This window comes from Lipotes vexillifer, unplaced genomic scaffold (assembly GCF_000442215.2).
Source record: "Lipotes vexillifer unplaced genomic scaffold, Lipotes_vexillifer_v1.1 scaffold496, whole genome shotgun sequence".
Classification (NCBI taxonomy): Eukaryota; Metazoa; Chordata; class Mammalia; order Artiodactyla; family Lipotidae; genus Lipotes; species Lipotes vexillifer.
The window spans coordinates 5062595-5081880 of NW_006786690.1; the positions used below are offsets into that span (position 1 = coordinate 5062595).

Below are 19286 nucleotides of genomic sequence, written 5' to 3' on the forward strand. Positions count from 1 at the left end.
GCCCCTGGGGTGAGCTTCCCAAGAATCAGGCCTGGGATTCCTGCTCTCAGCTCACCAGAGCAGAAGACAATCCAGGGTCCATCCCGTGGCAGCACACAACTAAGTGGAACATAGAGCACTCATCTGGGGAACAGGCCATTCTCTGTGCATACATCTCAATCTTCACCAGCCCTCCAACAGAGGAACTCTTCAATTTGAGGGATGAAGAAACTGAAGCTGAGAGGGGTTGATGCACTTGTCCAAAGTCACAGGTATTCAAAAGCAGATGGTATCAAACCTAGATCTGTTTTACTCTAAAGCCTGCAACCTCCATGTTAACCCTAAAACCCCTCCACAACCCCAGACTTCTTTTTAATGCTCCTTCTTCCCTAATGTCCAATTGCTCAATTCTAAAGCAAGAAGGTTTTACCCTTTAACATCTGAAGGGAATAATTCATGAAGGAAGCAAAACCCAGACTCCTGAATCTAGAAGCCAAAACAGCAGTTGCCAGTCTGGTTTCCCCTAGTCATTTCTACCTCAATCTGACCAAGTGACAACCACCACCTATCCCAAGGGAGGGTGGCTTCACAAGGGAAAACAGACGTGAGAGGTGCCGAGGATGAGCCCCAGCCGTTGTGTGAATCAGTGGAACGCCAGTCCTAGCTTTCCTAACCACAGGACCCACTGAGTGGAAAGGGGGCATCGTCCACACGGAAGGGTGGGCTCACGGAGAGGGAGCACTGGACGCAGAACCAAAAGACTCTGATTCGATCTGTGAATCTTACAGAAGCTCAACTCTAAGCCAGTTTTCCCATTTGTAAAATAAACACCTGTTCTACTTGCCTCACAGGCTTTTCTGAAGATGAACACAAAACCATTTTATCAACAGCTTTACAAATAGATGGTATTATGACCCATGCGTGGTTTCTTCCCCTGTTGGTTTCTTTTGCATTCCTGGCTCCCCACTCTTCTCGCTGCCTTTCTTCTGTTCAAACATCTGAACTCACTATGTGCTTAACACCATGCTGGATACAAGGAGAGGCTCACACACAGGGTAAGAAAAGATGACAGAGACATAAGATCAGACAGTGTGAGACCACAGCCAACTGGCTCCCAACAAACTGAAGAGCCAGGCCCGCTGAGGAATGGCCAGGGTCTTGTTAAGCCTCAGGCCTGCCCAAGGCCCTCTCAGCCTGGCTGTGGGGCCCTAGGACTAAAAATTTAGCTCTACCCTAATTCAGACATTCATCTGCCCATAGGCAAGGATACAGACATGATCTTTCAAGGATACTTCCAGCCCCAGGATCCCACCAATCTGCCACTAAATCCTTGATTTTTCCATCCTCTATTCGTGGGCCTTACCAAATTAAAGAGCCTCAACTCTATTAGATATAAACTTCCCTCCTTGGGAGCAAAAGGGCACTAGGCAAAACCAAGCAGTAGGAAATCTTTCAGAATGCCCCCAGGGAAAAGCCGAAAATCCCCCTTACCCACCCATTTTGGCCATCTAGGCTCAGAACTCTTAAGATGACACGGAGGTCATCTCATCTGATGGTCCCAGTGTACACCCTTCAGTAGTTCTCTGCTTACACACATTCCAACCAAGCCCAACAGCCCTGAAATAAACCAATTCCCTCCAACTCCCATGCCACACACAGATGTTTCACTCGTCTCTGGCAGCCCAAATTCGATGCTGCTGCTTGTAGGGACAGAACATATCTGTCTATACAGAACATGTCTGTCTATACATGTCTGCAAGGTCCCCAAAGACAGAGCCTGCACAAAGGCTTGGTTCATGATCTAATTTAAAGAAAAAAACTTAGGGAGAATGAAGACCGATGCTTGGCTGAAGGTTAATTGAAGGATATTCAGTTATGTGAGAAATGAGAAGATCATTGGCTCTGGAGGGTAGTAATGGGTCTCAGAATTGAAGTACAGGCTGCAGGTATGGGTGACAAGACACTGTGGGCAGTGGGCTCTTTTCCCAGCAGTTTGAGAACTTGTACTCTCTTCCCAGGGGCAATGAGAAAGGCAGAAACTCAAGAAACCTTGCTAAGTCTCAGGTGCACAACCAGCCAGACTCTTCTTGCTGTTTCTCTGCCATCTAGTGGCTCCTCTGGAGCACTACAGGTCCACCTTGTGGCCATTTTCCTCAGCCCCTCCAATATCTTCCTAAATAAAGGCACCACTTAGACAGCCAGCCATTATGCTGATGCTGTATCTACATTACTGCTGCAAGGTGGGTATTGATTCCACTTTTCAAACAGGAAAACCCAGGCTTACCGAAGTCAAGTCACTTGTCCAGGGTTACACTGAGAGTCAGTGGAAAATATGATGGCCGTCCTCATGCCTCCAACCCACCTGGAGGAACAGAAGGCCCCAGAACTAAAAATAATCTCAGTTCTTCCATAAATCCCTACATGCTCCAAGTTCCTCAGAGTTAGTTACCATCCTGGTCAAGTAGATGGTACCACAGCCTCCTCCAGCCCCAGGATACACGGGGCACAGCACTGGGAATTGAGCAAATCACCCCACTTAATCTCTCTGTCTGCAAACTGAGAGGCCACACAAAAACATCTACACAAATGCTCACAGGATCGTGACACATAATAGCCAAAAGGCAGAAACAACTCAGGAGTCCATCAAGTGATGGATGAATTAATTAGACAAAATGTTATCCATACAATGGAATATTAGCCACAAAAGGGAATGAATTCCTGATACATGCTAAAATATGGATGAACCTTGAAAACATTATGTTAAGTGAAAGAAACCAATCTTAAAAGACCACAACATCGTATGATTCCATTTATATGAAATGTCCAGAATAGGCAAATCTATAGGAACAGAAAGTAGTATTAGTGGTTGCTTAGGGATGGAGGAACTGGGGGTGGGGGGAGGAGGGTTTAGGAGGTGATAGCTAAAGGGTATGGGGTTTCTTTCTGAGGTAAAGAAAATGTTTTAGGGACTCCCCCAGCAGTCCAGTGGTTAAAACTCCATACTTCCACTGCAGGCGGCGTGGATTCGATCCCTGGTCAGGGAACTAAGAACCCACATGCCATGCAGCACAGCCAGAAAAAAAAAAAAGAAAATGTTCTAAAATGTATCATGGTCACAGTTGCACAACTGAGTGAATATATAAAAACCATTGAAACTTCCAGTTATAACATAAATAAGTACTAGGGATGTAATGTACAACATGATAAATATAATTAACACTGCTGTATGGTATATATGAAAGTTGCTGAGAGTACATCACAAGGGAGAAATTTTTTTCTATTTAATTTTATATCTACATGAGATGATGCTCACTAAACTTATTGTGATAATCATTTCATGTTGCATGTAAGTCAAATCATTACACTGTACACCTTAAATTTATACAGTGCTGCATGTCAATTATATTTCAAAACTGGAAGAGGAAAAAAAACACTGAACTGTACCCCTTAAATAAGTAAATTGTATAGTATGTGAATTATATCTCAATTGCTGCACCACCACCACCTCCCCAGAGTAAGAGGGCTGGTCTAAATAACCTCTAAAGGCCTTTCCAGTTGTCATTTAGGGGACAGAATCATCTATCACTGTCAGTCCAGCACTGATTACTTGGCCTGAACAGATGCAACCTAGTATTACCACCAGTCTCATCCAAGGCCACCACAATCACTTTGCTTCATGCCCTCCTCCCAAGCCCTGAGCAGCCTCTGCCTCCAAAAGGTGGATGCCTTCTCTTCCTACCTTAAGGAACCCAAACCATAGACATCTACACACTCACTGACTCTAGGAAAGAAAAACAGGGCGGATGCAGCCCACCTCAAGCTCTGGTCCTTTCTCTTTTTACAGAGGTCCTCCAAAGGTGTGGCTCCATTTTGAGCTCAACCTTTCTGAGAATGTTCATTCACACTTGGAGGGGGCAAGCATGTTTTGTAGGAAACACACTGGCTTTGGATCAGATAGCTCTGAAGCTGAATCATGGTTTCACTATTTTGAAGCTTCATCTTGGGCAACTTACTTAGCTACTCTGAGCCTAAATTTTCTGTCAGATGGTTCTGAATATTAGCTCCCACTACTGTTATGGAAGTAGCATGTATATCACTTGAGGATATCATTCCATAAGCCATGTACAGGTGCACAGCCCCTGCAATATCCAAGACATCAGGAACACCCTCTCCTGTAAGCCCTGGCTCAAACACTCTACCCTCTGAGAATTCCTACATGACAGCCCCACCTCACTGATTATCCCCCTGGCTTTCAATGGTGCTATTCCAAAGGCCCTTGTGTGAGTTGGTCAAGAGAAAAGAGGAAGGGTACCAGGTTTCAGAACTGGCACTCCCATCATCCCCCCACTGGCCTTGGATACCCCAGCTTTCTCATCAACAAACCCTGCTGTGCCAACCCACAGGGATGCTATGATGAAAAAAAGAGTCTCTACAGTTGAGCAGAGACTACAGGCAGACTATCCAGATTCAAAGGCACCTCAAGATCCTCTAAATCTACGCAAAGGAAAAGGGTATCATTCTCTCATGCTACAACTGTTCCTAAAGTCACCTTCCCCAAAAAGGTCCTACCCAATTAACCTGCCAGTGTAGATGAAGGTTTTTATACAGCTATGCTTGCCCTCAGCATTATACCATGCTTAAACTATAATTTTCAGGTTTTTAATTAGTCACATACATTTTATTTTCACAACAAGATACATATGGATAAGCACACAGGTTCCAGAATCAGACCTGAGTTCCAATTCTGGTTGGAGATATTAAGCAATCATGAAGTCTCAGAGTCCTTATCTATAAAACAAAGTTACTTGTAGCATAAATCCCACAGGGCTGTTTTGAGTACTAAATGTGATAATACTGTGGGTTCAACACAGTGCAAAGCACACAGAAAGTACTCAATAAACATAGCCATTCTTTTACCAAAGAATATGCTCCTTTCTTCCATGAACCTCAATAATTAGAGCTGAGCCCTCCCTGAGTGTGATTAACGTTCCCCCTAAGAGCTATCTTTCTTCATACTACACCTATCCCTCAACAGGGCTCCTGACTACTCCCCGAACACACCAGGTATCTCTCATCTTTGTTCACTTTCCATCCACCCAGAAATCCATACTCATCTACCTGACCCCACCTCCACCCCTATATATCTCCACATGTCTAAATCAGACCCACCTTTCACCTTTTTCAAGAAGCCTTTCCTGATTTACTTTCACCACCCTCCCTTCCTCTCACCAACAACATACACACACAGCTTTTCTTCCTGGTATGTTCTGACTTTTCTTCCTGGTATGTTCTGTTACCCTCCCTTACTTTCATTCTTATTAGAACCATTCTCATCCACCTTGCTATCTAACAGAGGGCCTCTTAGTACTAAATAAACATGTAAAATTGACATTGCACAAAACAAAAGCAGTGGAGAGGTTTGTGGTTCTTAACATTATTATGTTTTCTGAACAGTTCTTAACCCTTGATGTTCACAAACTAGCTCGGACCAGCAAGATCCTCATGCTAGCTTCAGGGATTTGGCCAACATGAGACAACAGTCCTGGTAATTCTGGGACACAGGGGAAACTGCACAGCTGACCTGATCTTCAGAGGGTTTTACTGCTTCCCTGCCTCGCAGAGGTTCTAGAAAGAAAGCAGTTTCAGAGCTGAAGCATCTAAGGCTCTTTGGATGCAGCGCACTCTGCACATGAAGTACTTCTATGAAAGTAAAGAGCTTGGGAGGAACCCCATCTCTGGGTCTTGGGTTCCTCTTGAAGAAAGCTCTGAACCACCTGGAGCTCTACCATCCTAGCTCTATAGATAGTGAATCTGTACTCCTATAATTACTAAAACACAAAATCTCCAAATACACCCAGTAGCATGTCACAATGACATTAGTAAACTCTTCCCATTGCAAAGCAAATCTGGTAGCTGTTAATATTTGCATTGCACTTCTTTGTTTACAAAATATGTTCACATATCTGATATCACTTAATCCTCACACTCACCCCCCCCCAGAGACGTAGAAATTAGCATTATTCCTATTTACAGATAAAGCAAGTGTAGCTTAGGGACATTCACTGACTTATCCAAGATCACACAGCTAATAAGGCCAGAGTTATAACTTGGGGCAATTATTTCCCTACAGCACATTGGATTTTTATATTTTGACTGACTACAAATTCTCTGACTGACTCTTAACCTCTCCTAGATAATTCAGAAATCCCCCTAGTCCACAAGTGAATTCGCTCAGCCAATATTCCTTTCTGCCTCACCACCTTCTCCCTACCATCTGCCATCAAGACCCCACATAGGGAATCCCCTGGCGGTCCAGTGGTTAGGGCTCCACGCTTCCACTGCAGGGGGCACGGGTTTGATCCCCGGTCAGGGAACTAAGATCCCCCATGCCGCACAGTGCGGCCAAAAAGAAAAAAACCACAACAAATAAATAAATAAAACAAAATATACAAACAAAACACCCACATAAAGAGTGGTGTTCAGATATTAGATAAAGAGCACCCCGGAATCAACTGCCAGTTTTAACTTAGATTCACCACTAGGTGGAGGTAATCTCAACAGTCCAAGAAGTTCATGAGCTAGCTCATTGGGAAAGAGAACAGTGGAGCCAGATTTCAAACTAGCTCAATACTGCACTCTAGAGCCCGCGAGCCACCACTGCTGAGCCCGCATGCCACAACTACTGAACCCTGAGCGCCTAGAGCCCGTGCTCTGCAACAAGAGAAGCCACCGCAATGAGAAGCCCGTGCACAGCAACAAAGAGCAGCCCCTGCTCGCCACAACTTGAGAAAGCCCATGCACAGCAACCAAGACCCAACGCAGCCAAAAATAAATAATAAAATATAGAAATTTATTTTTTTTTAAAGTAGCTCAATAAATTGTTTAAAAGAAGAAAGAGATAGCTCAATACAGGCACAAGTTTCCCCACTTTTGTGAGACTATGCCCCAATACCCAATAGCCCATTATCAGGGAGTTAAGAATTTCCAGTTCAGAGCTTATGGCTCAAAAGCACTGAACATTTGCAAAACCACACAGGTACTCTGCTCCAGTTCCTGCCTCTGAGAAGACTGGTCACATGACTGCATCAACTACAGCTAAACCACAAACCAAGACACAGAAACTAAGACCCTATCCAATCAAATATTAATGCACCAGTATGAGGCTAATACAACGAAGCAACTATCTGTTTAGTCAGATTTCAAAAAAAAAAAAATCAATCCACCTGGAACTATACTCACTGATGAGAAAGAGGAGGAAATAAAGCCACGTAACACTGGCTCACACCCTGCCCAAAGGTCTGAAAAATAACCAGGGTGTGTGTGGCATTGGGGATCTGCAGCAGAGAAACAAAGTGACCTTGTTTTTAACTTAGCAAGAGATTTCATCTCCTAGAAGTCCAATTTAGTCTGTTGGAATAACTTCAATTTCATACTCATTTCTAGCACTAACTTACACTTTGGAATCTGGACCTGTGTACTCTCTGCAGATGAATTAGAATATTCCTGGGATGAGTGAAAAGGATATCCATCTCCAGTGAAATCTGTACAGTACACTTGTCTTGAAGTTATCAGGGAAATACAGCCTTCCTCTACATTCTAGCTTTGACTTAGAAAACCTTAGCTGAACTCTACAACTCAAATACCTGCCCCCTTCTCAAACTGCTGCCTAAGTAATTTAATTACTTAGGTGACTGCCCAAACTATCTCAGCGCCAGTCCAATAAAACCATATGACTATGAATTTTGTAAACCCTCTTTCTGATTAAGAACTGAATGCTGGTTTGGAAAACCTCCTCCTCAAAGGAAAAATGCTGTAAAGATTTGTAGCCCAAAATTACTCTAAAATTCATGTCAGACATAAATGAAACCTTAAGAGATCATGTAGTGCCGTGCCACAGTTTTCAAACCTGGGGGTATATTAAAATATCTGATGAGCTTTAAAGAAGTGATGCTCTGGGCTTCCCTGGTGGTGCAGTGGTTGGGAGTCCGCCTGCTGATGCAGGGGACGCGGGTTCATGCCCCAGTCCGGGAAGATCCCACATCCCGCGGAGCAGCTGGGCCCGTGGGCCATGGCCGCTGAGCCTGCACGTCCGGAGCCTGTGCTCTGCAACGGGAGAGGCCACAACAGTGAGAGGCCCGCGTACCACAAAAAAAAAAAAAAGGAAAATAATGGAGATAGGGTCTGGGCATCACAATTTTTTTCAAATTATTTTTTGTAGGAGCATCACTTCTGTGTGTGTGTGTGTGTGTGTGTGTGTGTGTGTATGTGTGTGTGTTACCCAGGCCTCTCACTGTTGTGGCCTCTCCCGTTGCGGAGCACAGGCTCCGGACGCGCAGGCTCAGCGGCCACGGCTCACGGGCCCAGCCGCTCCGCGGCATGTGGGATCTTCCCGGACCGGGGCACAAACCCGTGTCCCCTCCATCGGCAGGCGGACTCTCAACCACTGCGCCACCAGGGAAGCCCTATTTTCCTTTTTTAAAATGAGCTCAAACCTATTTTTGAATTTACTAAATATGAGGGAATGAATGTATGAGTGGCAGACTTTGGGCTTGGCTGTGTCAATCCTCTGGGCAATGGAACGTGAAAAATTTCAAATGTGCTTGACCTTGTACCCCCTTTGGCTCACCACATGAAGTCCTCTCAGGAAGGCACTGCTCTCTGGAGCCAGGCTCCAGAATGAGAAACATGAAGCCAACCTGAGCCTAATCTGAAGCCTGGAGGCAAAGCCCAACTGACCCCTCAGCGAGAAAAATAAATGCTTGTTGGAGTAAGCCGCTCGAGTGTTAGGGTGGTTTGTAATGCAACATTACTGTAGCAATAGCTAATAAAATGTTTTTAAAAAGGAGGAGGGACTCTCAGAAAAAACTCAAAGTAATACATAAAGTATTGTAACAGCCCTGGAAAGAAAATATTAAGATGAGGTCTTCTGTTGAGCTATGTAGTTAAATCACCATGCTCTGAAGTTCGGGGAACCTGGGTAAGTCTTACAGAAAACAATGAGAGCTAAATTAGGAATGTGATTTAAAGATACTCCCCTCATATATTATTCAGATACACTAACCATGAAGAACTCAGCCCTTTCTGAAAGGTAATGGAGTTGCTACTTCTTGGGTGAAAATACCATCCCTTCCCCAGACTGTTATATACCAAATTTGTAGTGTATGTTAGCTGTACCCAGCGGAGGCTAAGTTCCAAACCTCAAGAAGCAGGGTCCTCTTATACCAGTTTCTTAGCACTCAGCACCCCAAAAACCACTAACAACATCAAAATGGGAGAAGGAAAAAAAGAAAATAGTCCAAACCTAATAATGAAGAAAAAGTATTATTTTATCCATTCTATGAAGGTATTATGAAGATACCAATAAGACACCAATGATTTAACAACAGCTTTTCGGAACAACAACAAAAAAAGCACCACTACATTAAATGTATACACAAATTTTAAGAGGTATTCTGATCATACTATGTAAATGAGCCCCCCAAAAAAGGGAAAATACACCTCATAATAAAGGAAATATTACAATCATTTCTTAGATTCCACAATCAATCCTCTCTTCCCCTTAGAATATATTCCCTCTACTGGCATAAAATCCAACTGAAAGGGAATTCCCTGGCAGTCCAGTGGTTAGAACCCGGCTCTTTCACTGTTGGGGGCCTGGGTTTGATCCCTGGTCGGGGAACTAAGATCCCACAAGCCACATGGCACAGCCAAAAAGAAAAAAAAAAAAAAAAAATCCAGCTCAAAGGATGCCTATTTCTAAGACCTTCAGTAAAACATCTGTATTTTAGAAAAACAGTGATATACTGGTGGTGTATTAGCCTAGATACTGTAAATTTTGCCATAAGCTAAGTCTGCTAAGGCCTGTTTCAAAATAGCGCTTTTCCAATCCCTAGATCACACTCCCTGGGCAGTATCACTCACTAAGCCAAAGATAACAGACAAGTCTGTTAAGTCAAATAGAAAACAATATTTAAACAGGAAACAATGTTAGCTTCATCCATTTGCCACCCATGTTCATCTGATATGTGTAAGTCAAATTGAAAATATTTAATTAGAAAACAATGTTAGCTTCAATCAATCCTCTTGTCACCACTGCTCTTCTGACGTGTGGATAATTCATCAACACAACCATGTAACCTGCTTTATTTCATTTATTCATTCTTGAAAACATGTACCCATCCAATGACTATTTTTAGAGCCATTTCTTATGTGTCAAACACTGCTCTAGGCCAGGGCTACAGCAATAATCAGGATGGACCTATATGCCACTGTACTAAGAACTAGGGATACACATACACAGTTTCTGCTCCCCTCAGTCTCATAACATGATCCAGGTGTCTCTCCCTGGTATGGTCAACAAGGAATAAGATACATTCGTTAAAACAGCAAAGCTTAGATTTGCCTCTTCCTAACCCATTCCCAATCAGCCCAGCTTAGTTCTAGCACAGTATGGAATCAAGTCAAACATGACTCCATATAGAAAACTATCAAAATGAGGCTACACACTGTATCAACCTTATTAACTGGATTAACAGTCCTTAATTTCTAAGACTCTCATACAGATCAGTATAATGCCCTGAAGGGAAATGAATCATTCTTGTCACCTACAGAAAATGTGTCCCATATTCAGATTCAAAGCACAGAACCTGGAATCTTATAGAAGCAGTTTGAGGTTATCAAACCTAGGAGCAGTGGTTCTCAAACTTGGCTGCATAATGTAAATACTTGGAAAGCTTTTAAATAACCCACTGCTCAAGCTCCACTCTACTAGAGCAGCAAAGTCTGAAAACCACTGATACAGAAAACTTGGAGAAAAATGGCTGCTTTCCAACTGATGGATGGATTTGGAAGTATGCTGCCATTTCCTTCCAAAAACATGAGCAGTGAGCTTCCAGAACATTTCTTCACTAAGAACTGTTATGAACCCACTTGGTATTAAAGAGGAGTCTGTAGGCTACCTGCCAAACTTAGGGGAGAAGGCACAAACTTGAATGTGAGGGGAAAAAAAATCTCAAACTGAATTCCACAAAACAAAGTACATTAAATCTTTATGCTCTAAATCTTTATCTTGAAATCCGTTAGAAATTGATGTCAATAAGAGTCAAGTTCCCATTCCTAAATATCTAAAAATTAAGAGGCGGAAGGAAAATAACAACCCCCAGGCTGACTTGTAATGGGTTTTTTTGTTTGTTTGTTTAATACATCTGAAAAGAATGCATATACAAAGAATTGAGACATGAGAAAGCATTGGTTCAACACTAATGAAATCTACAAGTAGTAGGATTTGGGGAAGGTGCGGAAGATTACCTAACATTTTTAAGACTTGGAAACTGCAACCAAAATAAGCTGATAAAATCCCTATTAACACTTATGAAGAGTCTTCATAAGACTCTCCCCAGGATTTTTATTAAACTAGAGAGCCTCACCTGGCTGCTCTAGGGTTCCTCATATGCAAAACAGATATAAGGGGATTTCCCTGACTGGTCCCCATGTTGTTAAATGTTCTCCCCACCCCCACCCTACCCCACCCCACCCCCAGCTTCTTAATGAAGCAGGTCTCCATCCTCATAACTTGAAAGAGGATGTGAATCATCCCATAGACATCTGTCTTCTAGCACCACCCCTCGGATATCCTCTATATACCAGGTCTTCAGCTGTGTTCTAGGAACACTGTATCATACACTATTAAGCTGCACATCTATGCTAAGCATATTAAGACAATGACTGACAGGGAAAAAAAATGTTTTTTAATTATGTACTCAATCCATTTGGTGTATTTCAAAAGGTGCAATACTTTTCTTCATTTATCAGTGAAAGAAGTTAGAAATTAACTTCAAAATAAATCAGCAAATGGCAAACAAATTTCCTTGAGAGTCACAGTCACATATATAGTGCATCCTAGAAAAGAGGAGGGGCAAGACAGGTTCCACCCACTTTCATGAGTTTCATCAAATACTGGACCTACTCAAGGGTGGAGAGAAAAGGCAACTTTCAAAAAGGAGTATATTATTAAATGAGGCGTTTACTATACTCCTTCCTAAGAGCACCAGGTGGGGAACACGTTTTCTAAACTAGATCTAGGAAGTGGAATGTGGAATCAATCTATCCTCCTCCCCTTAAGGGCTGTCCAATGGTTAATGAATTTAAAAAACATGACTAAATAAAAACAAATCCCACACACACTCCCCCGCCCCCCCCAAAAAAAGAAAAGAAAAAAGAAAACTAGATATCCCAGATTACTCGCCAGAGTGGAACCCGGAAACAGCTTCAACAACCAAATTAGTCTGTTACAGAGTCATCACAAGCATGCCTTGCTTTTAAACAAAAAAAAAAAAAAAAAAAATTTTTTTGAAACAACAAAACAAAAACTAGTACTGATCACTTTTCTGACAATACACAATTACTCAAAATTAACTAGTACTGAGAGGGGGAAGGGGGCCATACCTATGGGCCTTGTCTCACACGAGTGCATGTGGGTAGGTGCAGGGCATTTGTCATTATTGCAAAATCGAATTTTAATTTTTAATCTTTAGTTTGATTTAAACATTGCTTTTAGTATGATGCCGACACCAGCTGTGCAGAAAGGGCTCTGGAGAGACGTTCATAGCAGCACACACCTGCGGCTCTTCTTCGGTTCTGGAGGCTCCAGGGCAGCCAATATTGCTTCATCAAATACATTCTTTAGGCCTTTCTGAAAAGGGGTAGAAAGAAAAAAATGGGCAGTCTGATATTCAGTATAATACAGTTGAAGATCAAATTTTAAACATTCAAACCCCCAGGAATTGGCAAATAACGAAACATTAAAAACAACCCTGAATCTCACACAATCATCTCACTTCACCAAGTTTTGTCCAGGCAGGGCACTGGAAGGATTCAGCAATTCAGGAGCAGAGGAGCAGATATTCATGAGTGAGACAGTGGTCCTTTGAGAAAGCTTTTTGCAAACCAATGTAAGTCACAAGAAGCAAACAAGCACATGTCATTTGCTCATTCAATATGAGTTTTGTAATATGCTGCTGAAACATTTTACATAAAAACAAGTAAGCAGCTCTGCACTCAAATGAAACAGCTGGATATGGAACAGGACTGAGAGGCTGGGCACCAGGCAGTGGCATCCTTATCATATGGAAGGCGCAGGCAAAGATGGAGAGAGCGATTACAGTAGCTGCATCAAAAATAGTCACTCTAAACTCCCTTTATCCCACCAATTAGAGCCAAGGGGATTCAAGGAAGCAAAAATGTGGGTACCTGATACATATGTAAAACTAGAGCCAGTCAGTGCAACAGGAATAAAGTTTCATCAGGCATTTATACAAACAATTGTATATTTTTAATTTCAAAATTTGAAGGTAACCATAATTGTATGTTTCCCTCACAACAATAAAATCAGAAGCAGGAAAATATAAAGATGGCAGCTTTACATCTCAACATTAACAAACCTTAAGTCAACTGTTAAAATGGATGCTACTCTTAAAAGATAATGTAACAAGTGATCTCATAACGCAGTAGCAGGTACATCAATTATCTTTCCCACCCAGACTGACAAATACTCCACTACAGCACAGACAGCCAAAGCAATAGCAACACAAAGTTTCACTACACAAAGGAAGACCAGAAAAGAATCCTCCCTTCCCCATTACACTGCACTAGCAGGTCACTCTTTTTCCATAAATTTTGTCATGCAATTACAATTAACAATTGATCGTAAGAGTAAAATGATGTTTGTGTTATTTTCTCCATCTAGAACTAAGATCTAGAAGTGTTAAACTCTTCTTATTTTCTCCAAGAGGACATTCTTAATGCCAGACCAAGTTCCCTTTTGCAATAGTAATCCAAACCAAACAGCTCTGAGCATCAGGCAACTCAAGCAGCAGAAAGTTAAACAAGTCCAACTTGACTACTGATCACAAAAAATATTCTATAAGATATTGCATTCTTGATCAAAAACTAATACAGAGGTTGCTCTAAGGTGGTGAGTAAAAAGACGCAGAGGCTTTCAAACAGGATGGTTTTATTCCTTTGTTTTTAAATGATTTTTCCTCAGTAGTGGGACAGGAAGCAGCAGCAAAGAGGGGAAGGAGAAAACAGTTTAGAATATACAGCACTTCCTTTTGGGTTGAGTTTCCGGAGGCTCGAGGGCAGCTAGGATAGCCTCATCAAACACATTCTTCAGACCTCTCTACAAGACAGAGGGGAGGAGAGAGAATAGCAGCCAGGTTAGAGGATTAGAAAGACCAGCAGACACAACAGCAGTCTGGATTAAATGGGCTGAATTCACAGAAGCAATGTGCCTTAGGAAAAATAAATGCCAGAAAGCTAGATCTTAAGTCCATTATCAAGACAGTAAATAACAGAACAAATTTCTTACCTCAAAAAAGGTTAACTGAGCAAGAAAGCAATTTTTGTGAAAATGCCGTATGTTGACTTCTGTAACAATCACACTTTGAAATCTAAATTACAACATTTTAATGAAAATAATGCCAGAGGAGAGGACTGGATATGTAAGCACGAGATACATGCAGTGAATAATTAGGCCTTGCAGAATTCCCTAGTACTTCTAATGATAAGAATGGCACACACATTTTGGAACTACACCTATTACAATTTCAGGCTTCTGTGAATTCATCCCCTGAATAACTGAAGGACACAAATAGCAGGCTAACAGGCATGCTACATGTTTCTAGATTCAATGACATATCTGGATGGGATTAATGAGGATTTCAGAGTAAACCAGTTTCCCAGAACAAAAGGTTCAGACACTTAGAAAAAGTGTTAATTGTTCAGCAGTACCAACTGGGAGAAGTTTAAGCAACAGACTCTAGAAACAGCATACACCTCAGTTATTCAGTAATGTTATTAGAGCAAGTAACCACCACCCAATAGGAAAACAAAGAACAGGGTCCTAGAATGAGTTTTAGCAAGCAGTCCAATGCTTTTAGATGTCCGCATGGTTATCAGAGCATAAAGCATGGAGTGAAAAACGAAGAATATTCTCAGATCTACAGGGATTAAGATGCAGAAATACACTTACACCTCAGCCAGAACTCCAGCGCGACAGTGCGACTCAGTAGTACTGGTACCAGGTCTACAGACTCACCTAAACTCACCTAAATCTGAAGCCACAGGTACACCTCCCAAAGGAGTTCCACATGTTCTTTAGGTCAGTTGGATCCCAAGTAAAACCTTTCCCCAAAGCCCCAGAGCACGGCTCCAATAAGGAGTGCCAGGCCCAGATTACCCCAGCCCCCCCCCACCTTGCCCTCCCCCCACCACAGAAGCCTCGAGAACTGGCTCACACATTCCACTAGGGACAAAATAAATGAGAAATAACAGTAAGCACTTGGAAAGAGGCAAAGAGGTTAAAAAGTTTCCTTCTTTCTGTGTCTTTTACAAAGTAGAAATGATGAAAGTTAAAGTTCCTCTGAAATTCTTTCTACACATCTAGGAGCAAACTCTGGTTGTCAAACATAAAAGGAAGGAGGGAAGATAGAAAGAGAAATAAATTTTATAAGGGAAAAAAGAGGAGGACGACAATCAGAAACCAAGGCATCCCTTAATAAGAAGCAAATACTTTCTTGCATATTGACAAAGATCAATTAATCCCCTACAAGACAAAACTAACCCCTGCTTTAATCACATGATCTGATTATATTAAAAGCTCAGTTTTAAAGGAACCAACAAACAGAATCTGGAATCCTAAAAAATTATAGCTCCCAAACAGTACCCAGGGGCCCCATTTTCTATCTTGTCTTTTGATTTCTCCAAACTTCAAAATCTGGTAAGAAAAATGTAGTTGCTAAGACCTTTTCAAATTTCTGTTCTCTGGAAAGTGACTTACTAGATAAACCTGTTCATACTGTAAAAAACTTTATATGGAAGCATCCAATTCTCTAAAATAAGCTTCATTAGTGACCTAAAATTGGGTCATTAGTGACCTAAAATTGGGTCCACGTGGCCTACTTGCCTCCATTTCCCCCAAAAGCAACCTGTATTTAGAGAATGGGGATATTTAACAGTTATCTGATTCAAATGTTCCACACACAACCTTCTTCAATACACACACACACACACACACACACACACACACACTTTTCTGGGGATGGTATCAAAACACAAAAGCATCAGGCATTTAAAAAAATCTCAGTTAGTGCTACATGTGAGAAGATGTAAAATCTTCTCAACTTTTAAATATCTGCAATAGCAATACAACAGAACTAAACTGCCAAGGAAAACTGGGTTTGGGACAAGAAATTAGCCCTTGAAGTCATCCTGTGAAATATCCAGCTAAGAACAAAAATTTTATCTTTACACATCCAACCCAGGGCTAAACTGGGAGATTATTAAATTATGTCTACATGCTACATACTAAATACCTAGTACATGTTCTTTTTCAAACTTAATAAAAAAGAAAAATTACCTGAAAAATTAGCATGAGAAATATGTGAATTTCATGTAATTATAAGAAATCTCCACCCTTCAGTCTTGCCTTCTTTTAATTAGGCGTGTTTGCTCATTGTTCAAATGTCAAAGTAGAATAAAAGAGTTCTGTGCCAATTATTTACATAATATTTTCCTTTGGTCCCCAGAACAATACTCAGAGGGGAGAACTGGTTGGTGATACCATGAAGGTAGAGAAAATGAAATCACACAGGTCACTTATAACTCTCACTCTAAATACCCTAACACTGCTCCCCGTCCTCAGAATCTGAAGTTTCCCATCAAACTATGAGAAGAGTTCCAATTAAATCGTTCAGAAAGAAGAGAGGACTGCATAAAGAAGGAATGCCTCCAAAAACATAAGAATAGTGACACAATATAAAGGCATGCTTGAGAAATGGCCTAGGTAGCTTTCTCTGACATGAAAGTCTCAATGATTACAACCAATTCCCTATCCCAGGTGAATTACCCCAGAAACAGTATACCATTGTCAGTACTGATAAAAAATCAGATTTATTTAGATGAGATTTTAAGTTGCGGGGGAGGGAGGGGAATCATTCACAGACTCCTGTAAATTTGTGCTAATCTGGACCTTTCCGTTAATTTTTATTTTTAACACAATCCCTGACCACTACAAATGATTCAGTAAAACGTGGGAACTCACCAACACAAGAGCTTTATTTAGAGACTAATAATTTTCTCCATAAAAACAGAGTCCTCTAACAAAAGAATATATACTGTGAAGCTGGTCACAGTCTTCCTGGGCAGCTATCTTGAGCACTGCAGACCGCTGTCAGAAATAAGCCCTGAATCCTAATGCTGCTCGAAACCACTCCACTGTAAATAAACGTGGGGTTCCACAGTCCTCACCTGTGTAAGTGCAGAACACTCCACATACTTGACAGCCTTCAGGTCACGGGCCAGTTTTTCAGCAGTCTCTGGGGTGATAGGCTTCTGTTTATTCTTGGCAAGTTTCTCAATAGTAGAGGGGTCATCTCTGAGATCAATCTGGGTCCCAACAAGCAAGAAAGGAGTCTTTGGACAGTGGTGAGTTATCTCAGGCACCCACTAGAGAAAAGATATTTTAAAAAATACACCTGCATTAATCCACAAGCCTCCAAATCTATTTACAATCAACAGAAGTTCTATGACAACCCTTTTTTCAGGGCAAGAATATCTGACTAACTCACCTTTTCTTTCACATTTTCAAATGAGGATGGAGAGACCACTGAAAAACAGACTAGAAATACATCTGTTTGTGGATAACTCAGCGGTCGTAATCTGTCATAATCCTCTTGCCCTAAGGGGAAAAAAAACTGGAGAAATCAGCAACTGAATCTTGGTGCTCTCATAGCATTAAAATCACAAATCAGTCAACAGATTAAGCATGCAGCTAACAGCACACTTATCATGAATAAGAAGGTAACTTATTTAACAAAATATATGGCTTTGTAATAGAATATTTGAGCAATATTCTCACTCAGCTAATTCTAGTTAAGAGGTACAAACTATCAGTTATAAAATAAATAAGTCACAGGGATGTAATGTACAGCACAGGGAATACAGTCAATAATATGATAATAACTTTGTATGATGTGTAATATATAAAAATATCAAATAACTATGTTAGACAGCTGAAACTAATATAATATTGTAAGTCAACTACACATCAGTAAAGAAAAGCAAACCAAAAACCAAAAAAAAATTTCAGGTCCTTAGAATAGCAATGAACTTGTTATGTATTAATTATTTGCTTTGTTACTGATTTGTAGTTTTCAACCTTTGTGTCTACTAGCAACCAAACAATAATGTAACAAAAATAAAATGTTGCTACAGAAATAATTAAAAATCAAATCTACTCAGATCTGATTAAGAAACAATCACAGTGAAACTATCTAAGGGAAGAAAAATCTCAATGAAACCCAGCTGACAAAATCCACTGCCCATGACAGGTTCACATGTTTAGTTAATGTGTACATGTAAGACCACTACCTGAAACTGAAAACACATAGAAAAAAATTCAACAAGAATCAATGGATGCTAAATCAATATGGAGGAAACTCTGGTGAAAAGGAGAATATTTGTATGGTCTTAAAGATTATTAATAAACCACAAGGGGAAGAACATAACTACACTGTGAAGAAACAACATCACGTTGACTGAGTGATCTAGATTGCCCTCACCAATGAGGGGCAGATGAGTATCACATGCCTCTACATTTATATCCTGAGAAAAACAGCACTAAGGTAGTATTCCAACCAAAATAGGCAGGAGAGAGGATTCCTGGGCCTGTATTCAATAAAAACATCATGAAAGACCAAAATAAAGGGGGGTGGGCAGGAGGGCTGAAGAACTGATCCAAATTATAAGAAACTAAAGAGACATGACAATTAAATGCAATACATGGTCCTATACTAAAAGCAGAAAAAACTGGACTTGGACCAACTGATAAAACTGGAATATAGATGTTAGATTAGAGTATGGTATCAATGCTAAATTACCTTAAGTTGATTACCATTATACAAAAATGTCTCTGTTCTTAGGAAATACATACTTATTCAAGGCTAAATGGCAACTTACTCTCAAATAGTTCAGGGGGAAAAGATTATGTACAAATATATTGAAAGAGAAAAATACAGCAAATAGGGTAAAACATTAACAACTGATAAATTTGGTTAAAGGAAGTATGTGGGCTCCTGATACTATTTTTGCAACCGTTCTGTAGGTTTGAAATTATTTCCAGATAAAAAGTGTTTTAAAATATCCATACACATTTCCAAAACTGTGAAGGGAAGGGAAGAGTCACAGAGGAAGGATTTAACAGTCCAATTTCAAAACTGAGCTACAACAATCCTATGTATTAAAAGAAT

General features: G+C 40.9%; 1 protein-coding gene across 2 annotated transcripts in view; it reads right to left on the reverse strand.

Moving 5' to 3' along the window:
* Positions 1 to 11154: 11154 nt before the first annotated feature.
* CDC42 (cell division cycle 42) overlaps positions 11155 to 19286 on the reverse strand; it is a 45378-nt gene continuing 37246 nt past the window's right edge. The window contains exons 4-6 of one of the 2 annotated variants that reach the window (XM_007459207.1): positions 17607 to 17716; positions 17287 to 17484; positions 11155 to 12670 (exon numbers count right to left, since the gene is read on the reverse strand). In XM_007459207.1, coding sequence (XP_007459269.1) covers positions 12581 to 12670; positions 17287 to 17484; positions 17607 to 17716 — 398 coding nt within the window. In that variant the 3' untranslated portion in view covers positions 11155 to 12580. Of the gene's footprint in view, positions 12671 to 13290; positions 14159 to 17286; positions 17485 to 17606; positions 17717 to 19286 lie in introns of those variants that run through there. The other variant, XM_007459208.1, reaches the window with a different exon arrangement.